This window comes from Camponotus floridanus, unplaced genomic scaffold (assembly GCF_003227725.1).
Source record: "Camponotus floridanus strain SB8 unplaced genomic scaffold, Cflo_v7.5 scaffold45, whole genome shotgun sequence".
Classification (NCBI taxonomy): Eukaryota; Metazoa; Arthropoda; class Insecta; order Hymenoptera; family Formicidae; genus Camponotus; species Camponotus floridanus.
This window is the reverse complement of record NW_020229603.1, coordinates 909,874-936,378: the sequence shown is the minus strand read 5'-3', so window position 1 is coordinate 936,378 and position 26,505 is coordinate 909,874. Positions and strand designations below refer to the sequence as shown.

The window sequence follows — 26,505 nt, the reverse complement described above, 5'->3', positions numbered from 1 at the left end:
TTTTCAAATTCCATTTGGACGGGCGACAAAGAGACGGTAGGAAGGAATTGGCGCTGTTAAAAATTTCAGCTTCTGGTCGCGACCTTAATTTCTTCTCCCTCATGGCTCCTGACTTCCGTTGCTCGTTTTTGACCAGCGAAAATGGCCGCCACCCTGGTAGCGCGTGTTGTGGGCGACATGAATAAATAAAAGAGCCGCACCGCGCCGAGGGAGCGAAAGAGAGAGAAAACTTACGGGGAAAAATAGACGGAAGGCAGGCCGAAGTGTCGGAAACTCGCGCGGCGCTGGTTCGTTCGGTTACCGCCGAAACTTATCTAATCAATCAGCCGACTGATCAACCTTTCATTGATCGCTGTAATCCATCACATGTAGCGCCGATACAAACCGGGCGTGCCCTCCCGTTCGCTCGTACGGCCGCGCCAGAGCTCTCGCTCTCTCGATTTTCCCTCTGAGTTATAACGCTAATTATTTTTCGCCCGAGCGATCCATCTCCGCGAGCTCCTCCGCGAGATACGCTGACAAATCTTCGAGAAATCATTAAAAGTTTTAACCAGCGGCAGGGACGATATCGTCGGGAGAGACTTTTCCGCGCCGCGCATCCATGTTAATTTCCTCCGATGGACTTTTTTTCCGCGCCCAAGATTTAAGATTGTTACATAAATTTCCGATTGGAATTACGATATTAGCGCGCGAGGCTATATCTCGTTGTCGAATTAATAGAGAGTAGTCAAGTGTGTGTTAATAATGAATGCGACTCGCTGCTATATAACTTTCCGGATGCCCCCGCGTTATTCCTACGAGGATTGCATTTTCATGAGCCGGTAATCATTAATAGATCGTCGTACTGTATATGTAGCGCGGTGTAACGCAAGATGCAAATTAATGAATGAAGGAGAGCCGAACGTCTATATATAGACCGCACCCCTGATTTCATATTCAAGGGCGGAATATGTATGCAATGGCGTAAGTGTACGCGCACAGTCTGCGTAGTCTGCGTAATCCATGTAACGCAGTTTAGAATCTAATCAGGTTTTATTGCAGAAATGTCATTCGCTGTTTCTTTGATGGAACTTTCGTCAGGTATGCGTCGCGCGGTACTCTGCATAATTAGAATGTAATTCGGTCGCTCTCAGCGGGTACGTACACCAACGAATTATCGCGAATTAGGTCTCCGTGTGGTGTAAGTAACACCGTTGTTGACGTGCAACTTTTTCGCAGTCTGCGGCCAAAATAGCGCTGTGTATAATTGTACGCTACTTCCCTGCTTTCATCTCGTAATTAATCTAAAGCCATTAAAATGGCTCGAATAGCATGACACATCTTTGCAATATAGTTTACGCGCGATATCATAATTAAATTACAGATAGCATGATAATAGAGAATCCTCAAAATTAATAATAGATTCGTATATTAATAGACAGACAGATATTTGAAAAAGTTGAATGATTTAACTCTTTGCTTTGTCGCCTGATGAATATCTCTGCGTCTTAATTTTAACAACTTGAACTAAAGTTCAGTGCAATCTTCCTTAAAAGAACATTGCTTCTTTTCATATAATCACTCAATATTAATTTATATATAATATTTCATAAACCTCTCCGTGAATTTTATTTTCCTCTCGCTATATATTTGAGTCTCCCGAAATTTATATTCGTGCGATTAAAATTTCAAGCGTATAGCGTGCGTTGGCGGAATGCCCAGTTTTAGACAAATTTGCACTATAAAGTGTTCTGATCCAATATCGGATTACGTTTCATGCATAAAGAACGAATGAATCTCCGTGATTAAATATATTTCTTTTTTTTTTATGTCAGTTTTAGTTGAAAGTTTTCTCCGCGCTCGACTTGAAAGTGGAGCGACACACAGAAATGCATACGCATACGTTATCCGAGGTAGGCGAGCCCGATGTCGCAACTTATTTAACGCAATCGAATAAGGGTCTCGAAATAAAACTTTTGAAATTACACGATGTTATGAGAATATAATTAATTGGATTTAAATAATTTCTTTTAATCTTATGCAATTCAATCTTATGCAATTCTTAAGAAATGTGTATTAACGCGATAAGCTTAAATGTCATATAGATCAAAAACTGTTGATTTTGCATAATGCGACTCCTCGCGGAAGGAAGGCCTTTACGCGATTTCACAAAGCCGTGACTTCTCTCTTAACTGTATTATTTAATTTACCCCATTACAACGTGTTTTGTGTACAAACTCAATAACCTTGTCTCGATGCGTTATGACGCTTGGAGACCAAAGACTTGAAGAAGACACTTTTATACAAGGTAATATACGCTCAACTGTCGCGGTTTCTCGATGCCTGGTATTTCTCATTCTATTTGTTCCTTTGTGTCATCGAGGCAAACGAGGCGATTAAAACGTAGATTGGCGACGGGCGTTCGTCGAGGATTTAATGCCGAAGCCACTCTGACCCGATTGAATATAAAGGTGACGTCGAGTGTGGACGAGCCCATCTCGTCGCGTTACCTCAAAGCTGCATTTTAATCAGATCTATTGTCGACGGTAAGAATTAATCAAATTATCCGCAGTCTTCGACGCTGCAAATATCCACGAGATTAAAGAAGATTTCGCGACAGCGTCGTAGTCTCGGTCATAAAAGCAAAAACAAGAAACATTATAACGAAGTTATACCCTCATCTAAAGAGATGAGTCTGACGAACTTATTTTATCCTTCTCGACGCAATAAGTATTGTAATTCTGATAATAAAAAATAATGTCGTAAAAGTTGATTGGAGAGTTTATCTATTACGTCAAAAAATTTGTAAATATATAAAAATACTTTAACTTTACACAATTCACGTGCATCAAACACATTCTAAATTGTCCATTTCTTTTTCTTTCAACGTGAACTTTATCTTTATTTAGTTTTAATTATCGAGTCTCTTTATTTGATTGCGATAATTCAAATTCTTTTTAAATAAACGATTGTATCGCGTTGCGCCGAATGTAAAATAAATACCGCAATAAATGAGCGGAGACTAAAATATTTATAAAATACAATTCAACAGCTGAAAAAATAACTGTCTCGAAACTCTCGTTCAATACGACAAAGACAATACCGCGACGTGAAAAGGACATACCTTTTTACATTCGCGATAATGCCTTTGTAACGGAATGTAAAACCATCCTATCGACTGACATTTTTTCAATACATGTTAAAATTTCACATGCGAACCGTGACAATAGTTATTCTTGATTGTTTTTATATATGAGGTTAAACATCACTTAACCTGTTGTGTAAAGTTATCTAATTTATTGCTGAATATCTCTTTGTTGAATTTGAAAATAAGAAACTTTATTTAGAAATGTCGGAAATGGACTTTATACAGAAAATAGATTTTATCTATTATTTTTGTCTTTTCTAAAATAGTATCGAAATGCTTCTCATAGTTATAATCATTTATATATCAAATATTTTTAGGTATCCCAAAGAAAATACAAATGTCGAGTTAATTTCGTTTTTTTAAATAATTCATTTAATCGAAGAAATTAATCAATACACGATATCAACCGATGATAGTACGTCTTCAAGAATCGTAGCAATTCGTCTCGCGCTTTTCTGATGCCTGAACGCTTTAGAATGATCTCTTTGAGTAACTGCAGTGGTATCCCCTTCTCTCTTCCTCTCTCTGTCTCTCTCTCTCATCCCCGAACGGCATGAATCGTCGAGCGGTGAGCTTCGACAAATAGAGACAATTAAGCGGCTAATATGAGATACCCCCGCCTTGTGTGTCGCTCCCACGGGGACGAGACCGACCGAGGGGGGGAGGGAGGGTGGCGAGAGTGTGCATCGCGCAACAATACTACCGGACAGTGCAAACACGAGCGGGGAAAACCAACAATGCGCCTCGACCCGGAGGCCGCCTGCAGCGCCTGGACCCCGGGGCCGCACACACCATCTCGCAACAACGTCGTCCGCACGTGCGTGTGCGTTGATCGGAACCCGACAGACGGCTGGACCGATCGTGACCGCGCATACGCTTCTGAAATTGCATTAAACGGCCGAACGAAAGCGTTAAATAATGCGGCAATTATAAGCAATAGCATATTATCGATACGAGAGCGTTCAATATACTTTTGCCTAGTTGTAATCAGAATGCAATCACTAGCTTGTGTACTTACATATACATCACACGTAAAAAATGCGCTCATTAAGTAAACAACGATCGGTGTATTCAATTAACGCGAATAAACATTGAATCTCTGGAGAAAAATGAACAAGATGAATTTATCGAAATTATGCAATTGATATAAAGATTGCTTCGAAACTTGATTTTAAAACTTACAGTTACATATTCGTGTTTTGAATTTCATACACATTCTAATTCATAATTCTGAATTTAAAATTGTCGGTACAGATAAACCTTCAAATTATACACAGTAAAAAAATAAAAAGAATGTTAATCATAATATTTTTCACATGTCCCAGAAAGTCCACTTTAAATTTTAAGTTAAAATAATTCGTCTTGTTAATTATAGACAAATTAAAAATGTTAAATAATTGACACACTTTACATTTATATTTGTTACTGTGACTTTAAGTAATGTAAAAATAACATACAAATTAATTAAAAATTACATGAAAGAATAATTACAATAACTCGTAAGAAATGTTGAGGACATTAATATATAATAGTAATTATTTTAACTTAAATTGTTTGTAATAGAAACATTTGATTTTAGTAAATTTGATTATTTTTGTATGTTAAAGTTTAATATTATTTGAAAGATTCACTTTAACTTTTCTTAGAATGTTAAACTGACTTTGAGACATGTCTATTGTTTAAAATTATGTATGATTATGTATGATTATATATCATTATATGTTAAAAATACTGAAAATAATATTCCATTTCTAAGAGACATGTACAAAGCGTTAAATTATGAAGCTGACATAAATGTAACACATGAAAATGTTATAGAAATAATAGCCTATGGGTTGTATGTTAATTTTACATTAATACTAATTAAAAACGTGGTAACACAAGAAACTTTTAACATATGGACACAATTTTTTATACATACTATGTATACATCATCATATGTATATGTATGTAAAAAATGCACTCATTGGATAAACATTGATAATGTATTCAATTAACGCGAATAAATCTCTGGAGAAAACTGAACTAGAAGAGTTTACCGAAATTATGTAATTAATATAAAGATTGCTTGGGGAAATTGATTGTAAAATATATTACATATTCGTATTCTGAATTTCATGTGAATTTTATAATCCTGAATTTAAGATTGTCGGCAGAGATAAACCTTCGAATTACACGAATCATGCATTCTTTTTGCGGAGAGGTTATTCATTTTGGAAGATGATCACGCGAAAAGCTGGAAAATCGCTGAAAAAGCTAAAAGACGTGGCATATCGTTTTTCACGATGTTTTCATTTTTTCGTAAAATATAAAATTCGTAGTCCATTAAAAATATTTCTTCTCAAATTTCCTATACTCCGTTCTCGTTGGGAAAAAAAAAAACTAAAAAGAGAACATGTGTGTTGGCGTATACGCCAACATATTGCGAATGCTGCACATGCTTGAGATACTCACGTTCCATTATTCCGAGGAAAAAATTTCGCAGCTATTGCTCTCTCATTTTAAACTTGTATTAAATTGCTCTTCACGTGGCTCATTAAGCAAATTAAGCGCACCCTTCGTCTACCGCGCGTGCACTCTCATTTTTTAAATTTCACAATAGAACGTACCACATGAAACTTGCATTGATAAAGCAGCCCTAACCCGGACCGGACCCTGCTCGTCCAGTCAAAAGACGATCTGTCTTTGAAACGGATTCGTCGTCGATTAAACGCGAAAGCGAAAAATCGCCTCTCTTCATCGACGATAATAACCTCCCCCTACCTCCTATCTTTAACGAAAGAGCTGTCGAACGCAGAGAGAAGAGCGTCGGGGAGCTATCGCTTTGAGGCGAAGACACGGTTAATGAAATAATTGAGTGGAAAAGGATATTTGCCGCGGGGTGGACGGGCCGGCAACCGTTCGATGCAATGAAATGCATAACAAATTCACCCCTCACCCTGTGCACGTGGGCGCCTCGGGCGACGACATGGCGAGGGAACCGGGGCGGGGGGGGGGGGGCGCTAAAACGCGTGTGTATTACTTGAAACAGATCACCCGAGGCGAGAGCGACTTGCGAGAAGAAAGAGGAAAGAATCCTGGGAGAGGAAGGAGGGAATCGGTGCACGACCAAGAGAGAAGGGAAAACAGACTGGCTAAATCAACAGCCCGCGGGCGAGCGCGGGGGAAAATCGCTCGCTCTTCCGACCACCGCTATCTCTCTTCTCGCGCTGTCATTTACGCTTCCCTTTTTTTTCCCCTCCTTTTTCCCCCCTTTTTTTTATATCGCGTGCTCGTATTGGCATAAAAGGTACGTAACGCCGAGTCCCGCGCGGTTTCGATATTGACCGGCGCGCGATAACTATAATATGTGCGTGGGCGGTATTGTATTGTTTCTTTCGCTCACTCCACAAAGAACGGTATTTCATAATCAATATAACCCGCTTTCATTTGCGTTACCTTCGCATACCTAACGTCGTTAATTAAACTGCGCTATGCGAAATCTCGAGGCTCCCGCGGCGGGAAGTAATTACGAGTTTAATTTACATTAATGTACTCTTTTTTTACTAATTTAAGAAGGAAAACGTTCGTCTTTTTATCGAGTATTTGCGCGAATTCGCGTGTATTTGCGATCTGAAAATAGACGATCGTTGTTTTCGCAGCGATACAATATCGCGGCGGAAACAAAACAGCACGAGAGATATCCCGACGGGAAGTAAAAGCCATGAAGCTAATTCTACAAAACGGCCAACAATTTCGCCGTCCACCGGAGCTCTTACATCCGTTAACGTCAGACCACCGGTGGATTTTTTGCGGGGAAAAAACACACAGCGGGATGGCGGCGGTCTCTCGGAGGCTCGGATGGGGACCGCGCAATTTTCCATCTACGGCTTATCAGACGCTACAAGGTTTCCCTTTTCGTCCGTCGACGGAGGATTCTTCGACGGGGCGGGAAAACGTCAAATTTAGAAGCTTCGAAATTAATTCCGCGCCGCGCGATTGTGCGACGTTCACGCGTCTTGAATATTTAGCGTCGAGAGATATTCCCGGCCTTTATCAAAGCTTTCGCATCCCTCAGACGTCAATCCCACGATACGCATCGCATCGCGGCAAACGAGACAGGAGAGAGAATATCCGATTTTCTCGCCGCGGTTTATCCCGCGCTACGGACGTTTCCTTTTTGTTGTTTAATGTTTTCCCTGCATAATGCAACGCGAGGTAGCTTACGTCACTATCGAAATAACATGGCGATTATAAGAAAGCAGGCGTTCTCCGACGCGATCGCAAATCAAGACGATTTATCGATCTTGCGCCCGTTAACGTCGATAAATAATTCGCGTCGATTCGCAATAATTATCCACGAGGAACGGACGACAGCTTGCGCGAAATATTTCGCCGTTGAAAGGTGTTTTCGTCCCTTTTGTAGACGCCGCTTCGTATCTCTCAGTGTCCATTTTGCTGAGCTTCCTCTCGCAAGAAAAAGCAGAAATACGAGGAAAACGTGAACGCCAAGCTTCGGACATTTCAATGCAAAAGCATCTTGCCGCGAGCATCCTGGCTGCTTATTTTCCTGCTTTCGAATCTTCTCCATTAGTCTCGAACGTTTCTTCGCTTTCCTCGCCGCTCGTCTCGTCTCGTCTCGTCTCGTCTCGTCTCGTCTCGTCTCGTCTCGTCTCGTCTCGCTTTGCCGTGTTCTTTCTTTTTCTTGCGGCAAATAACGATGGGTCTTGCACCGCGTGCGAAGAAGAGAAAAGCGTGGAAACCTTACGATCCTCTCTTTACGATCTTGAATAGATCTTGCGGGTATTTCCGGTTCGACGTTTTCGTTTGCTTGTTGCACATGGCAAACGAATTACGATAAGTCTAGCACAGCGTATGTGAACCCGACATTCAAGATCGTAGAGTTTTTTATTCTTCTCATTACTCTAGTTTACGCTTTATATTCGGTCAATTTTATTAATTTTATAAATTCCGTACTTTGTGTTGTTTGTGAAAATACAAGATAAAAATACAAGACGAGCGCGAAATATTCGCAGCGAAGATATAAGCTCATAAAATCGTAAAGATCGGTCGGATGTGCAGGATTTAAATCGAGAAACACGGGATCTTTCTCCTTTATAAGGACGAGCCCATCTCATACATCTTTATATCTCTATCATAGTATTTACGTCGATGTCGATCGACATCATTTTGAACAACATCGATAAAGCCTCTTACGAGAAATACACCATGAGACATCCTTGAATTGCCGGCCGTAGCTGCAAGTATGTTTCATTATAGCATACGAGTCGCTTTGAAAACACGAAGACTTTCATGATTAAAAAAATATATCGCCTAATAATTAAATCTGATTTATCGTCAATTATTAGATCAAATATAATAGATCTTATATCATACGTTTGTAGAAGTAACTTTTGAAGGAGTCTGTCGTGATTATTTTGGGCAGAATATTTCTCAGCTTCAAAGACCCTTTTCTCCACGATATTTTCCACGAGGAGTCGCAATACAGTTCGTGTGTGATGATAATCTTGAATTTCCACCCGCATCTCCAGTCGTATCTGAAGACGTCATCCCCGGAGGAAGCTGTATTCTATCCCTCTCATAGGATAACCGTCTCTCACGACGTTTACACCGGCCCGGTTCATAGAACGCGTCTTGAATCTTGCGGTAATACAGTACGAGAGTAAAGCTCCTTAGGGATGTCTCTCAGGATGCCGCGAGGCACTTGAGTTCCCTATTGCATGTGCATCTTCCGCGTTGGTCGAATTGGAGTAAATAATGCATTAATTGACATACATCACGTAATTGTTCACGCTTTTCGAGGGACTTCTTCTCATCTATTATAATCTAAATAACACTTTCTACATAGTAAGAAGCTTTCTACATAGTAAAATGCTAATTATAACATTTTTCACATGTCCCAGAAAGTCCACTTTAAATTTTAAGTTAAAATAACTCATTTGTCATATGTTATTTATTGATAAACTGAAAATGTTAATTATTGATCAACTAAAAATGTTAATGTAAATAATTGACATTTACTTTATATTTATTTTTGTTATTGTGATTTTAAGTGTAACGTAAAAATAACATACAGATTAATTGAAAATTACATGAAATATAATTACAATAACTCGTAAGAAATGTTGAGGACATTAATATATAATAATAATTATTTTAACTTAAATTATTTGAAATAGAAACATTTGATTTTAATAAATTTGATTAGTTTTGTATGTCAAAGTTCCAGATTATTTGAAGATTCACTTTAACTTTTCTTATAATGTTAAACTGACTTTGAGACATGTCTATTGTTTAAAATGATTATGTTAAAAATACTGAAAATAATATTCCATTTCTAAGAGACATGTACAAAGTGTTAAGTTATGAAGTTGACATAAATGTAACGCATGAAAACGTTATAAAAATAATAACATATAGGTTGCATGTTAATTTTAATTGAAGTACTAATCAAAACATGATAATCTGGACGCACAATTTTTTCTGTGTAATAACGATAAATACTCATTCAATGCATAATACTTGTCTGATAATTGGAAAGTACACTTTGCGAATGTCAAAAGACAGATTTCCAATAAAACGCGAGGTAAACTGCGTAATGAATAAGATTAGACGAAAGGCTCATTAGTTACAGGGTTTATTACAAAGGGTTGACATGTGCGCGAATAATAAAAGATGGCTCTTTTTAAAACACACGCCCCGATTAATATCGGAATATCTCTCGCAGCTATTTGCACGCAGCAGCAATATGACGTTCATATTACATATCGGTGTTTGAGACTCCATAGAAAATTTTGTATGGTAGTTAAATACATATCTGCCGCAGCCAGACACAGAAAAAACACAGCGACAACGCAATTGGCGAGTCGCAAAAAAATAGCGTTTCCATTCGCTAATGCCCGACATCGTTACTCCATCTCGCGCTTCTTCCGAGCGGAACTTTTTAGCAATTTATACGTGTGTAGGCATAAGGTCCATAATGAGTTGCACCAGGATGGAAAGAGAAAGAGAGAAAGAGGGATATAATAAAACTCGTGGCGAAATTAGTCCTCGAACGGAGTGGCGGACCGGTTGGGAAGCGGAAGCTTTTTAATTATGATCCCATCGGGAGCGCGTGCAGCTCGACCTCGTTAATAGGTTCCTTTTTCTAGCTGCAAACTTTATAACGACTGGTAACAACTCGCCAAAGAAGAATCCGCGTTTTCGGATTTGCATAGGTACGTAAATGCGATACGCCGGATTATTTATGTAATGTTCGCGCCACGAGCGTGGGCGATTTTACCGCGCAAAACGTATTTTTCCGCGCGAGTGCTGAAAATGCAGCCGTTTATCGTTGCAAATCTTTTTTCTTCTCATCATCGAGTTGTTTTCCTACGAATCTTTCGCCGTTACATTTACATATGCGTGTTACATTTAAGCCGTTTATTTTACAAGCATTTTGCGTTTCAAGAAAATCATGCTATAAGTGCACCGCGCAATAATTCGTACCTCTCTATGTCTCGCGTATTTCAAAATTGGATTCGTTTTTGTTTTCACGAAGCTTGCTTTAGGATAACAAATTTCTCTCTCCATCACCCCGTATCGCTTCCCATATCTCTCCCCTTTCGCGGTCGTATGGGAACGTCGGATCGGAGCCGTATTGCATATTTGCGTACTCGCCAAAACAAAACTATGTGAATTATTTCGATTCCATGTACGCCCTGCCTTTGTAACATGATAGGTTTTCGACGTTACGCCGATGCTTGCGGCTGGTGTAACATCCTCGGATTTCCAGTCTCTTTCTCTTTCCTAGTCCCCTTCCATCTCGAGCGCATGCCGTGTGCTCGCGCTTTTGTGCTCTCTGTAAAGTATCCTGAAGAGCCACGGTCTCTCTCGAATGCGTAAAACAATAAATATTTATTCGAATCGTAAATTTTACAAAACGTTAACTGATACAAATTTTCTCAAGATGTAGTAAGAGAAATAATAAATAAAGAGAATACTATTTTTTCAAAATTACACGATTGATTGATATTTTTAACAGTTTCTATTAAAAAGAAATGAGAACGATTCTTTCCTTAAAAAAACTAACCGTATTACTCGATATTATGCCATTCGCTTATTTCTCTCTGCTGAATTTCAACGAATCATTTTCTAATTAACTCTCAACCCCAGGTGATATTTTCCGCTTGCCATCAAATTAAACAAAAATAGGAAGCGAGAAAAGAGGATGAATTTTGGATACTTGCACTGAAAAAATTGTATTCACAACTTAAGAATATGCCACTTACCTTTAGAATATATACTAAAATAGAGGATCTCCTCTTTGCGCCTATTTAAGTATATATTCTAAAGATAAGTGGCATATTCTTAAGTTGAAAATACAATTTTTTCAGTGTGACGTTTCAAATGTTATTTTTATACTTTCTAACAATTCATATCAGATTGCGAAAAAATATAAGAATAGCATTCATATAGAGAATATATGATTTTATCATATAAATCTTTCTATATAAAATGAATGATGAACGACACCGCAGAAACAGTAATAATAAAAAATCTCTATTTATGATAACCATTATTCTCAATTAAATAATTCGATCTTGACGTTTATGGGTCAATATTTCTGTCTTGAATGACCTTTATATTTTTAGCAAAAATCTAAAAGAAAGGCAAATACAAATGTGAATGTGGCAAAGAAGAACCGATCGATGGACGTTACAAAACGCCAGACAATGAAGTTTCTCGCGAGGACCGTTACAACACATCCGTTGCAAGCTCTTCGTCTGCGGAATATCAATAGGAATTTCATCAATCGATCGGTGGTACTCGAAATCGGTAGTTGGCGAACGCGGTGCGCGAAAATACAGTCAACCAGCCGTAGCATTGACTCGCGCCCGAATTATTTCGGTTTCGCATACGACGCGGCTTTGTAACGTAATAGGTTTTCGACGTTACAACCGCGCGTCCGCGGCTGAGATATCGGGTTTCCAAATTGTTCCCGCACGACACAACCGTGATACTAAACCCCTCTCGCTGTCTTCCTCCCTCTCTCATTGTTTCTCTGTTTTTCTCTTCCTCTCTGTATTTTTTTTCTGGCCGCTCCATTTTATCCGCGAACTGTGGAGTGGAATTGCGCGTATACACACCGGAAACGCGGCCGCCGCAAACGCGCGTAGCGACATTCGATTTCGAGTCCGATGCCTCATGATTTAGAATTTAGAGAGATCTTGCGAACGAGGTCGCCGGGTATTTGATCAATAATAACCGACCTAGACTACGTACCAGTAAAAAAATAAAATGTTAATTATAACATTTTTCGCATGTCCCAGAAAGCATGTCCACTCTAAATTTTAAGATAAAATAACTCATTCGTCGTATGTTACTTATTGACAAACTAAAAATCTTAAATAATTGACTCAATACTTTACATATTCTATTTTTGTTATTGTGACTTTAAGTGTAATGTAAAAATAACACAAATTAATTAAAAATTACGTGAAAAAATTGTTACAATAACTCGTGAAAAATATTGAGGACATTAATAGTAATTATTTTAACTTAAATTATTTGTAATAGAAACATTTGATTTTAGTAAATTTGATTATTTTTGTATGTTAAAGTTTAATATTATTTGAAGATTCACTTTTCTTAAAATATTAAACTGACTTTGAGACATGTCTATTGTTTAAAATAATTATGTTAAAAATACTCAAAATAATATTCCATTTCTAAGAGACATGTACAAAGTGTTAAGTTATGAAGTTGACATAAATGTAAAACATGAAAACGTTATAAAAATAATAACATATAAGTTGTATGTTAATTTTATATTAAAGTACTAATCAAAACGTAATAACACAAGAAAATTTTAACATATGGACGCACAATTTTTTACTGTATACTGTCGATATTTTCAAATTTCACATCTTTCTGTTGAGAGAATTAAAAGGGTCACGCGGTTCGATTATAAGAATTATTTTGATAAAATCTCAAATTGCATTACGTTTAATAATAAATTCCCTTCTACTTTTTTTCAAATTAGCAAAAAGTGATGGTAAGAAATGTGTACGAAAATTCAAATCTTATTAATCTATAAGTCTATAAAAATTATTCTCTACGAAGATCAGGCGATATAAATTTATATTGACATTTAACACGAGTAGGAGCACGTGTATGTATCTGTTAACGAGTATCAAGCTCGGATTGTGAGTCTTTCAAAAATTTTCGCATCACCTATACAAGATGAGAATGTCCGACCAGTGGCCAACAGATCACTCGTTCTTTACGTTCGGCGAGCTTTCATTTGTTCGGTGAAAAAACGAGTATACTATGCGAAAATTTATGTTTTAGCGAAAAACGCGAGAGTCTGCGAGAGTTATATGTATGCCGGATTTGTCTGGCAGCATTTTAATAAATGGCGGTCATATCATAGTCGTGCAAAAATGTATTGCTCACGTAATCGTTTCTACCTGTTTTAAAAAGTTATAGTTCCTTCCTGCATCAAAAAATTGCGACTCGCAGACGCGGAAACGTCGAGGTATACAATTACATAATTTACGGCGGAAACAAGAAAGCGGGAAGCTCCTTTTTTAATCCTGTCCGTGCAGGAATAAAAATTCACGTTTTAGCAAACACACCAGATAATATATGGGACTGAAAACGCGAATTTTGTTTTGTCGCGTTAAGAGAGCTCTCTCGAGAGAACTCAACAACATGCGCGTGATTTCAAACTCAAGTGCGCTGACACAAAAGCCACACAACCCTTTCCTAAACAAAAATTTCCGCATCATTATGATTACCGGACCAGCCACGTCCCTTCTATTGAATAAAAATTTTGGAAAGAATTACATAATGCATGCGAGATATAGTCGCTCACGATTTTCATTACGTTCGCGTAGGATGCTTAATTTTAACCGAATTAGCGTCATGCATATTTAAACATTTCTCTAATGCTGCAGGCTACAAAGTAATGTTTTATCAGCTAGGTTACGCTATGTTGAGTCACTATTACAATTCTCGAAATTTATCAGTCGGGTTATTCTGTTTAAACAGCGTAAAATTTTGAAATTCATGTATTCTCATCCTACATATCGCATGAACTTTCAAAACGATCGCGGACATTATAGTAAAATACCGGAATAAATACTGCGTTTCCGGAAATAAGTGCGCCAATTTCCGAAGGTGGTTCTCCACCATTCATCCGTGTCGAGAGTATCCTTCATTGTGCGCCTTTGATCGACGTGATCCACATTCTGTCTCAGAACTCCTCGTAGATGCTAAAACTTTTTCGTCGTAATGTCGTAAGCTCTCGTGAAAAAGTTTCCGCTTTTCTCGGCAGGAAACGGCGCGACAAAGTCGTAACCGTGCAAGTCGTAGATTCGTGATTTTGTTACTTCATTATTTCTTCGCGCAAGTTTGCGCTTCAATCGCGAGGAGAAAAGTCAAGGCTTAATGCTGTCCCATAAAATTTGACCGATTGTCTTCACGATCCTATTATCGATGTATAATGTTACATATATTTAATAAGCAAAAATTATCTATTTTATAATATAATAAATGAAATATAAGAGATGGAATCATATCGTGCTCTTATTATTAATAGGTTTCGAGATCAATTTTCTCGTTATTATATAATATGATCATTTAATTTATGAAAGCGTACATGTCTTGCGTTACTCGAAAAATGTATATATATTTGCGCCATTATCAGGATAGATAGCCCGATACTGCGTTCTCGCTTAAAATTTAATTTAGGCTCAAAGCCTTGGCTTTATGTCAGTTCGGCGGTTGTGATTGGTTGGTACCTAAGTTTAAGCTCGTAGGCTTTGGCTCACTCCGAACAGAATATGTATGCGTGTTTTGTGTATGCACGTATAGGCATTTAAGTCGTGCATAGTAAAGCGATGTATAGTAAACCAGGTCACTTCGTCGATGTTCGTAATCCGCCTCCCACAATAAATTTGCGTACACCCGCGCGCGTGATTGTTCAAAACAATGTTGTTTTCGCGTGTGAACGTGCTTGTTGGATCTGACAGAAATACGACTATTCGCGAAAGATTTGTTGAAGCGCGAAATCGCGCTTTAACCTCAATACACTAATACCTGTCAATGTTAAATTGCGAGCGTTGCGGCTTTCTTGTGTATTTTTTAGATGCTATAGAAAATATTAGTCTCCGACAGATTAAACATTTTGAAAAAACAAGCATAATCGCGTAATTTAACGAATTATGCCCCGAATATTGAATTTGCAGAGAGAAAAGGGATGTGTAGTTTAATTATACTACATAACGTAAGTAAATGCGATCAAATTATGTTTACAATAAGCAGATTTAATCACGTTCATCGAACCGTAGTCATCGTTGAAGCGTATTGTCGATGCGACGATGAAAATTACTAGCGCAAGGATGAGAGATATTATATAATCGCTATGTAATGTATTGCGTGAAAATTACACGGTATCCAGTTAACGCTGGTGTAACCCATTTAAAAGATCTCATTGCAGATACTGCGAGGCGATAATGTATGAACAGATTGCTTTTGTTTCTCGCGTACGGTTCATTTTCGCCGCTGTGTATAGTGTTTTAGTACAAGAATTTTCTTCGTGTTTATGTACTATGAATACAAGTCTAATGTTCCACTTCATATTCCTATTGTCCTCGTGTTACTAACTTTATCTCATTTTAAAATACGATCGAATATAATTTCATAAAATCGTGAATCCATTTCTAGTTTCACGAGTCGTGTATTTGCGAAAAGAGATCGCATAGCCAGTAAAAAGAAGAAGTACAAAAGTACGGAAAATAATTTATATTTGATTTATAATCGATTAACATTTACATAATTACAGACGAAAAAGATCGACGCGAATTGAAGCGAATTTAAAGGCATTTAATTTCGCGACGTTGGACACCTAATTTTCAAAATCGTGCATTGATTTTAGTCCATTCGCAAACAAATTCTCACGTTCCCAGGGTTCGTTTGCGGTTTGGTTTTCCGCTTCTGCGGACAATTTGCGTATAATGATCGTAACACACACACCGTGGTCAAAAAGTTGGCCGCACACTCGACGGGAAGGGAGGGGGTAAGGGGTGTCGCGACCGAACGATAATTTATGAAAACGTCACTTTCGACCGCGCGGTCCACCGGCGTCGCGACGCTCTCTCATGGGCGTCGTTAGCGGAGTGCCGTATGTGCCATGTATTTACGCACTAGAGAAATCAATAAACCATGTCCTGGGGAACGGGTTTAGACGAGCGAGACGGTGTCAGACGCCGTCCGTGGCAGACAGAGAGGGCGCGAAAGGGTAAAACTGTGGGGTAACTCGCGTCCTTCGCACGCTATCCAGCTATTAGACAATGCAAACAGTATCATTGCCCTGTGATCGGCAATTTGGATCTCGATACCGTTCCTTTGATGAAACGCCTCGCGATATCTCTATCGCGTCCTTTTTTGCGTAATTATGATGCATTATAGGATACTCCGTTTCTCCTCCTTCGTTTTTTGCTTCAAATCACATTTGTCACTCTCTTATCCGATATCTCTTTTCCGTTTTCACTCGAGAAGAAGTGCATTCGAAAAATTCCACGCGTTTCTACAACTTTACGTCGAGTTTTCATCTTCATAAAATAACAAGATATAAAAAAAAATCATAGTTATCTTGTAATACTAGCGGTTCACAATAATCCGCTGTAAGCGAAACCAAATAGAACATGGATTATACAGTATAGGTATTTATACAACATGTCAACGTGTGAAAACAGAAGATTACGAATTTGCATTCTGAATGAAATGTTCGTCACCAGATGCAAGGAATAACGATCGGATTAAAATACAAACGAAACACGATTCGACAAGCGGATTACGGAGAAACGTAGAAACGTTAAAATGTAAAAAAAAAATCCACGTTTAAAAATTAATATGTATATTACACAGAATATATTTCGTTGCAATATGCAACGCAGGATAATGGTGAGCAGAGGGGGAAACGAATTATTAAGCTTTGACCAAAATTCTCTTATTTGCGAATCATGTGATATGTACGATTATATTACATTTGATCGATAACACATTTGGATTTCGCTGTTTATATTTCACAGAAGTGATTCTCGCATTAATAACTCGTGATTATTAATAACTCTCGTGTAATGAAATTGGCGTGATAGATTTATACAGACATATCTTCGGAGACTTCTGCAAAGACGTAAAGGCGAGAAATGACGGACGAACGAGAAACGATCACCACCTCGTCTCGCGTTATTAGTGCAAAGTTCATCGAGAGCGATGAAGCGTCAGAATTGTTGAGGATCGACGAAGGGTGACTTTAACAGCGGTTCTCTCGTTAAAATGCGAATACTTGACTTAACGTAAAACCATTCGGTTAAGTAAATACGCATCTGGCAAAATGCGAACGCATGATTGGTCGAGGGGAGAAATCAAGACGATTTATGGCAAACATAAAATACGCAAATTTCGTCATTAATACATGATTTGTAAATATATTTAAAGAAGTCTGTTATTTATTACAAATTTTTAATATTTATATAACTTCATATGACACTAAATTAAAATTTTGAGAGAAAGAGGAAATGAAATTTAAAATACAATTTTAAATGCGAGCACCTACGAACGCTTGAAAATCGAATAAATCTATGGCTACATATATCAAAATAAGAGATCACTGTTGTGAAAATAACTCGTCAAAGAGAGAAACTCACGCCCAGATGAAACAACGCGTTTGAACACATTTGAATTTATTTGGAGAGAAAGTAACGACGATTTATATTATACGCAATTTCAAAGCGGAAAAGAATAAGATGGAAAAGAAATTTATAATTAAGAGGAACATGGAAAGGTCAATTATCGCGCAAGAAAAATTTGCGAAAGTCATAAGAAATTCTCTTTCCTACGAGATTTTAAGGCAACGATTCAAGCAGGAGGGATCCCTTTATTGACAGAAACGATCAAACAAAAATGTTTTGCATTTAATTGCGAATCGATTGCGTTTCCAAATTTTTGTCGTGTATCTATCGTGAATCATACCGTGAATTGCGATTGCGAAAGAATCAATGTTGGGTCAAAATCATTTTGGAAAACGCGAACTCACGTCGACGTGCAAGTAATTTTCGCAACTTTCGGATTGTAGATCACGATCGTCGCGAGTTTGCACGATTAAGCATTACGCTGATGGAGATTGCGTCGACAACTTAAAACCTATTAAGTTACCCGCAGATTTAGTTCGAGATCGATCTATTGATGAATCACTGTTGCGAAACAAACTAGAGCCTCACCGAAGATTGATGACGCTCGAGGCGAGACGAGATGCTGGAAATGCGTTGCGTGCATCTGTAGATGAGCGAAAAGACAAACATAGTGCAATGATGACGTCAGTAGGATAAGTAAAAGAAAGAGAGGGAAGGGGAAGAAGGGAAGAGATAGAGGAGTCCAACGAGTAGTATCGCGTAGCTACTTAAAACTTTCGGAGCTTGTCTTGTGTCCTTACTAGTTGGCACCTTGCTTACTTAGCTCAGGTCTGCAACTTACCTTCTCTCGCAGCTTCTCCGTTATTTCCCGTCTCACCCCTCTTTCACCCCTTTCATCCCTTTTCTTCCCACTCGGTGGCTTAAGTCGAAGTTTACCTTTGTTCCTGGCTGTCAGTCCGATATAGTTTCCGGCTACTATCGCCGCTCCACCGTCGGTTGCATCTGCTGCTATGTACACCGCGAAAATTCCGGATTGTAACGATATTAATCCACTTTAGCGGTACATTTGGAAAAGGATGATAATCGGCGAAATCGTCGCGTTCGTTGCGATGGCGAAATTCACGGGTGTCGTCGTCGCGCGACAGAAATTACTTCGGTATTTGGTTTGTAAATTTATGCGATATTCAAATAGACGACCCGCGACTCGCGAGATGGTTTGTATCTTTTTCCAGAGTGGAAATCAACGTGAATGAAGTTCGCGGTGAGAAACTACAGCGAACGAACGATTCTTGTGCCTTTGAAACAAATCATTCAAAGTTGTTACGTTAAATAAAATAACGGCTTTTTTTATAAAATGAAAAGAATGTTATAAAATGGATTCTTTTTAAGTTAAACAGAATCATAAAATATAAGGGTTAGCTCAGATCGATGATTCTCATGTTAAGCTTTTACGATGATGATTTTCTTTTGGTATATTTATATGTATGTATTATAGAAAATATTATTTGAAAAAAATACTTTTATATTTTATATGTTGTCACATTAGAAAGCAAAACTTCTTTTAGAAAACGCTGTTGATAGATTTATTTAATATAAAAGAATATGTATTGATATATCGCAGATTTCATTATTGCTTTTTTTAACATATGAATAGATAAAGTTTATGATATATTGAGAACGAAACGTTTTGGATGAACGTTAAAAGGTTTGCACAAAAATAAAATAAAAAAATTATGCACGCATATAATAACTTACAAATTTTTAAACAAGAAAAACTGTGCACTCGTTGAGAGTAACATATAACATTCACAAATGTTTTTTCCGCTTTTTTGTTTCAGGAAGTATAGATGTTACCGGTGTATTGTGATGCATGCGCAACATGTCAATGTGCTGCAATACAAAGAAAGTAAGATATAGTCACATTTTGAAATCTATGTCTGCTCATATTTTTAAAAGATATTTAGCTTTTCAATCCTTAGAATGTCGTAAAAATTTATTAAATCTCGTTATAATTCTTTATACGTTCTGTAAAATATCATCTTACATTATTTTATCATCTTTTCTTTACTAAAATTGTTCTTAAGGAAAATTAAATTTTTATAGAACAGGCTAAAGACTTTTACCTCATTCTTATCTTTGTATTTTTGTCTTTTTTTCACCATTATTTTTCATTCAGCTTATCTTGATAGTTTTACTCCCTTATATTATAACTTTAATAAATATGTCTTGTCGTATATCCTCATCATCATATTCGCAAGGAATAATCGTAACGTTTTTGCTGTTTTTACTAGCCTATTGCACCGTCTTTTCATCGGAACCGAGTCTGATTACCAAATGCAGCACGTTGACCAGTGACGCCACTCTGATCTCTCTGTTTCGCTCCAATGCAGCGCCGCTGCCCTGTCCCATTAAGGGTCCCTTGGAGTTCACGTACAGCCAGGGTGAGGGCGAATGCAACTGGCCGCGGTCACGGGCGGAAGCGTGCACGCAGGACTCGCGTCTGCTTCTGCGCTATCAAGCGTGCGCCAACGTTCATTCGTCCGAAAGCGTGGGTCAGTATTCTCCTCGTGTCATTACTATCGTGCTGACAAATTCATTTTACACGAACGAGCTAGATATCAGCGGTAGAATCAACATCTTTTTTAATAAAAATATGCAAATTTATGCTTAAATATAAAAGTATATGCATTATTTGAATATTCTAAAAAATATAATTAATAACAATAACAATTTGGAAAATACGATTTAAAATAAGTTAGAAATATGTGGAAATTTCAAATTCGCGGATTATTCTCTGTTTTGTATTATTTTCAGCATAATGCAGGTAATTTGTTATGAAAATTAATCGTTATTAATTAATTCGTTCAATTCTTTTTGAAGGGCATTTTTCTTTTCTTTACTGGATTTTTTAAATATAATACAACATACAATAAATATCACACAATAGATAGGCACCGTACAATAAACACTATGTGTAAAATGATATTGTTATACCAACATGCATTGTGTAATATCCATTTACGCGGCAATTGTGCTTACACCTGTTTACATACGCTCACAATTTGTCAAATGAATACCCAAACAATTATGAATTATGCAACATGGCAGTCCAATCACTGCCTAGTGACATTTTGTTATTGGCCCATAATTAATTCGTTGCAATCTACGATTATAAAGCGCTCGCCGCGAGTATCTCGATATATGGATGCAAATTGCGGAGTGTGTATATCGTGGATGTAAAGTTTCAATTCGTAACTTTATTGTCGTCAAATTTGCTCTCATTTTCGCGTTTCCGCGAGGGATTTGAATATTTAAATTAGTTTAAATTTTTTACATCGACTTTCTATTGCGTTAAAGTGAATTTATCGAAGGAAATAACGCAATAAAAATCCTCGCGGAAAGAGGCAGATTGTCGCGAGCGAAAAATATCGGAGGCTAATTCCGGTGAACGGTAAATCAACGTACGATCGGAATCACCCACGATATAAGTGTCCCACCATAAGCGTCGACTCATCATTGTCGTTAAAACACCGAGTGCAGCGCGTTTCGGTACGTAAAAAGGAATTATGACGTCGCGGCGCTTCCGCGGTGACGTTAACATCCGGCTTGACATTAATTAACACGACGCGCAAGGCCTGTAACGGTCAATAAAGCTCGCGGCTGCGGAATGAATGATTAATGGCCTTGTCAATTACCATTTGTTGCTGGGCTTGTCCAAACGATTTTGCGCAATTATCATCGGCCCGCGCCCTGATCGTCCATCTCGGCTGCGAATAAATGAATACACGGCGCCGACCCGGTATAATGCGTTTTCATCAACATTCATATATCGTTTAGAACTTCTGCAGATAGCTTTGTCCGGGAAATAGTAGTAAACCTCTATTTATGATTTGGTTACTAATAAGCTCGTATAAACAGAATCACGGTCTCGAAATTTCATTCGCTTCGACGATACACTCTCGCTAACCGCGCATAACAGCCAGCTGATGCTTTAACGTATTACAATTTACGCTTTCCCAAGCTATAAACGTATGCCACATATGTCTCAACAGCCGTGTGTATTTTGATGGAATAAAAACAATTGTTATTATTGGATACATGCCAATTTGCAGTTGTGACGGTTTGTTTTTTTAGATGTAGAATTAGAGTGCCTGGCTCATTGGAGGGAGGGTAGCACGAATTACATGGTCGCGCGTTTGAACAGCGATCGTAACGATCGCAAAACAAGCGACGAGGAGAGCTACAGATGCTTTATTTACACAAATCCATCCAACAACACGTGGAATCTCGCGCAGAGCTCGGACGCCGCTTGCAATGGATTGATCAGCGTCACCGAAGCTGCCAGGACATTCAAAATGACGCAAAGTGAGTCTGCTTTCTTACAAAGTTTCTTTCAAAAGTGTTGTTTTTCTTTATGTTTTCTTTCAAAAGTTGTCAAAGTTTTTAAAGAAATGTTTATTTTACGATTTGTTATAAAATCATGCATTATTTTAACATTAATAACACGTATAACCGTTTATTGTTTGATGTATATTCGCATAAAGCGATTTTCTCTTCGGAAAATTCTAAGCTCGAAGAATTGAAAAAATTTTCAATTTCCCATTCTCTCGCTGAAATATCGGGGTTCCTCTGCACGTTGCACGAGCCGACCGTGTTTTGGTGGCCAGCGCGATACAAAAAAATTGAATTAACGATCGAAATTCTGCGGGAAGAGGGCGATTAATCGATAGCGATAGGTGGCGGATCGGCGCGTATAACTCGAAGCTGCCGTACATGTCGAGAGGTCGGCTCCCTGAGAACGAGAGCACGTAAACTATGAGAGTGCCTGCGGACACCAGATCGGATTCTTGTCCGGCATACTATCATAACCCCCTGGCTGGTGGTCAACGCCAGGTACTTGGGGTATTCCACGGCATCACATAGCTACACATAGCCTTGCCAGATTGGGATGATCTTGTAGCAGGATTCATGGTTAACCAAATTGAGGGCAACAGACGAGCACGCTGGTTTGATCGCCGGTCAAACGACGAGTAGTGTACGCATCGAAAGGATCGATATGACCGAATCACATTCATTTTGAGAAAGGACCTCTCGCCGTAATCGAATAACGTTCGTTAAACCGAGGATTTTCTAAGTCCACTCGCGTTGATTTTCCCTCGAAATGAAAATTCTCAAGCTTAAATTGAAATAAATTTCGAATTCCATGATTATCTCATTGTCTTATTCTCATTTATCATATGCATTTGATCGTATGTCGATGAATCTGTGTTATTGAGAAATTACAAAGCTTATTTCGAAATATCGCGACTGTGCTACTCGAGCAAATTCAACTCGAGCGTTAAGTAGCTTAAAAATTTTTCAGCGACGCCCTTGGCACGGCATCGCGGATGTTTCGTTAACCCCCTACCCCGATTCCTCGTTTCCATTTAAACTTTCCAGGAGGCAGATTAACCCCGGGATCTCAAACTACGCCGAGCTTCCCGCACCAAAGTGCCCGCCCATGGATGAAGAGAACGTTACTCGCGTTCCAGCCAACGCGCAATAAATTTTATCTAGCCGATATATAAATATTCACGTGTCTTTATTCTTTCTTGCATTGTTTTTTACACTTGTGTAATTAGTTTTTTAAAAAATTGCATCAACGTGATATGATCGCAACATTGAACAAGATATCCAATGATAATTCATCAAATTGCGTTTTAACCTGTTTCGCTAAGAAAAGAAATTATAAAAGACTATTAGTTTGAAATTACAATTTATACTCATGTTACAGTTTATACTATGTTGCTTTAAAAATCTGCCATGCATTAAGAGACTATCTCGAGAAATATTGTATAGAACATAAGAAGCAGAAGGCCGGAATAAATTTACATAGTAGCAAAAGAAATACCATTATGCGAAAAACCGAGAATATTATTGCACAGTAAATGCATATACATAACTGCAAAATAATAAATATATACATACATATAATTGAAAAATAAATACTAAATTTTTTATAATGTTCTTATATATTTCTGCCTGCCACAGTATTATTAATTTTATTATTTTTTTATCAGGGAATTTTTTTTATTAGAATTGTTTTTAAGATATTCTTATTTTTATGTTTTTCATGTTGCGACTAAATTTTTTATATTAATAAAACAATTGAAAAATTTTCTTTTATTATATAAAACATTCGAGTTTGATATGAACTATTATATTAAATTAAATCAATATGAAAAAATCGCGCAAAGTATTTTCTTCCTTTTTTACATAACAATTTGCAATGGCAATTATTTTGATCGTTGCTGCAGCAATGTTTTCTCTACGAGATATTATTTTCGCTATTTCCGCTAGAGATTGAGGTTGCAGTTTTCAAATAAGCGCTGCCGACATACTGCAGAATTACAATCTTTTCGAGGTAACGTAACAGCATTACGTACGGTCTGACTAAGGAAAAATATAAGGGGATGGGAGTAATTTACTTTGAACAAAGCATACATTTCCTCTTCTATTTCGCCGCAAGCGTGACTCATTTTAATACGCATTTTGTTGCATGCTACGTGCCCACATGTTGCAAAATTGTAGTAGAATATTAAAATAGATCTTTCTTTATACAATTCGAAATTTGGCGTACTAGCATATTGTTGATAATTCGTTCTATCAAACAAAAATCGACTGTATAATCGAGCATTTTATGAAAATAATTTCGTTCGCTATTGCGTTTTATGTAAAGATGCAAAAAGTTAGTTTGCAAGAAGCAAGGGTGCAAAAATAAAAGTTATTCTGCTATTAAGGGCGAATAATTGTACAAATGTAAATGATTATAAGTACAAATGTAAATGATTATAGGTACAAATTTCTTTCTCTGGCAGGAAAGAAATTTTAATCGAATACAAATTAATTTTTTTACATATATATCACAAAAAATTACGCTGAAAATAGTTATATTGTAAGAAACGGGTCGCATAATGAAACAATTAAAGTCCCTGCCGTTTCTTTATCGCCATCGTTATGCCATTTTCTTATCATCGACGACGAAGTACACGATAAGTAGCAATTTTGGCCAACTATAGTGTAACAGCGCACGCACACTCGATTGAATTATCGATTAGCTTTTAGTTGCACGCAGGCTGGATGCGGCGTATGCGGCGTGCACGCAGCATACTTTGTCGCTCGTGCATTTTTAACGGTCCATTAATTCACGGTGCATGGTGATTGATAGCTGTGAGCAACCAACCATTGACATCGGGATAACTGTTCACTGGCGACAGAGCCAACGCGCGTTTATAACAAATTATTTGCTTCAATCCGACCAAGCTTTTCGGCCAACGTCTTCTATAATAATTTTTACGATTTTTTATTTTACGTATGAACAATGTAATTTTAATATTTCAATCAATAATGTCGAGAACAGTGTCGGATTATTATCGCAACAATGCACTGCACTATGCGTTTTAATGCATAACTCGTGTGTCTATGTGTGGTACGTACGTGTGTGTTAATGAAGCTAATGAGTTGGTTAATATACATCACATTTATGTATGATGTATGTTATTCGCATGTAATTATTACGCTAGTTACGAATATAATGCCATTGAAAGCGTATTGCAATTAGCGCAGAATTCGTGAGAGAGATGAAAATCGTCGAATACCGTTCGATTTTTATTTCCTCTGGAATTCTTTGACGGAACGTGCTAGAACCTGATAATGCACAGGAAACAGCCAGCACGCCGAGAAACGAAGTTTACAACGTAGAAGGAAGACAGGTCAAAGTTTACTTATGCTGGATTATCTGCTCGAGGGCCCCGTGAACTTAAAGAGTCGGGAACGAGCGCGCAGTTATATTATGCATTTCGAGTTTGAAATAACTGCGTTAGGAGTTACACAGCGCTCTAAGAATAAAGCCGTGGCTATTTCTTGACACGTAATTACATTCGAATTTAACAGTCGTCCGAATTTGCAACGTGGAGATGAAAATTGCAGGAATTAAACTGTTGGCGTTGCGGCGATAATCAACTTTGCAATTTTGTTTTGTCGTGTTTCAGCGCTTTGAAAATGCCAAAATATTTTCAATAATTGCGAGCACCAATGAAAGAGAAAAATTCCTAGAATTCTGCTTAAATTACATCACTCGTTCAATTCTCCTCCGTCCTACCGTAATTGTTTTTGCGCTTTCAAATTTTCATTTGCATAGCTGTGAAATGAAGATGGATATTCAAGGAGATATCTCTCTACGATAATACCTTGAATAATCAGAAATAATTTCGGCTCGATGTTTTAACCCGGGGAAAATATCACAAACGCGAAATTTGTGTCGCAGAGAGAAAACCTCTTCGACGACAAACGCAGATCCACTCTCACCACGGCCATCTTTTCACGTTACAGAAAAGCCACCGCAGCGTTGCACGTATCCGTCCTGGGTGGTGGCCGGTAAATCGTGGGTGGCTTTGGATCGAATGGCGTCCCGTCTCTTGGCGTCGCCTTACAACCTCACGATCCTCGACCGAAACGAGACCCGCCTTGTTTGCCATTCAGTTGTCGCCATTGATGATCATCGTCATCATTATTCCATGTCAATCGATAAGGAGAACCAAAAGCAATTCATCGCGAAGGCGACGCGAGATTGGTAAGTCTATCCCTATTATATCTATGAATATAGGGGGAAAAAGATACCGAGATAATAAACCAATATATTCCCAGAAATAAAAATAT

The 26,505-nt window shown here is 37.9% G+C and overlaps 1 protein-coding gene across 2 annotated transcripts in view; it reads left to right on the top strand.

Moving 5' to 3' along the window:
* LOC105256742 overlaps positions 1–26,505 on the top strand; it is a 234,967-nt gene that overhangs the window by 178,981 nt on the left and 29,481 nt on the right. For both annotated transcript variants that reach the window (XM_020029248.2, XM_020029247.2), the window contains 4 exons: positions 19,647–19,714; positions 20,100–20,360; positions 21,943–22,173; positions 26,179–26,419. In XM_020029248.2, coding sequence (XP_019884807.1) covers positions 19,647–19,714; positions 20,100–20,360; positions 21,943–22,173; positions 26,179–26,419 — 801 coding nt within the window. The remainder of the gene's footprint in view (positions 1–19,646; positions 19,715–20,099; positions 20,361–21,942; positions 22,174–26,178; positions 26,420–26,505) is intronic.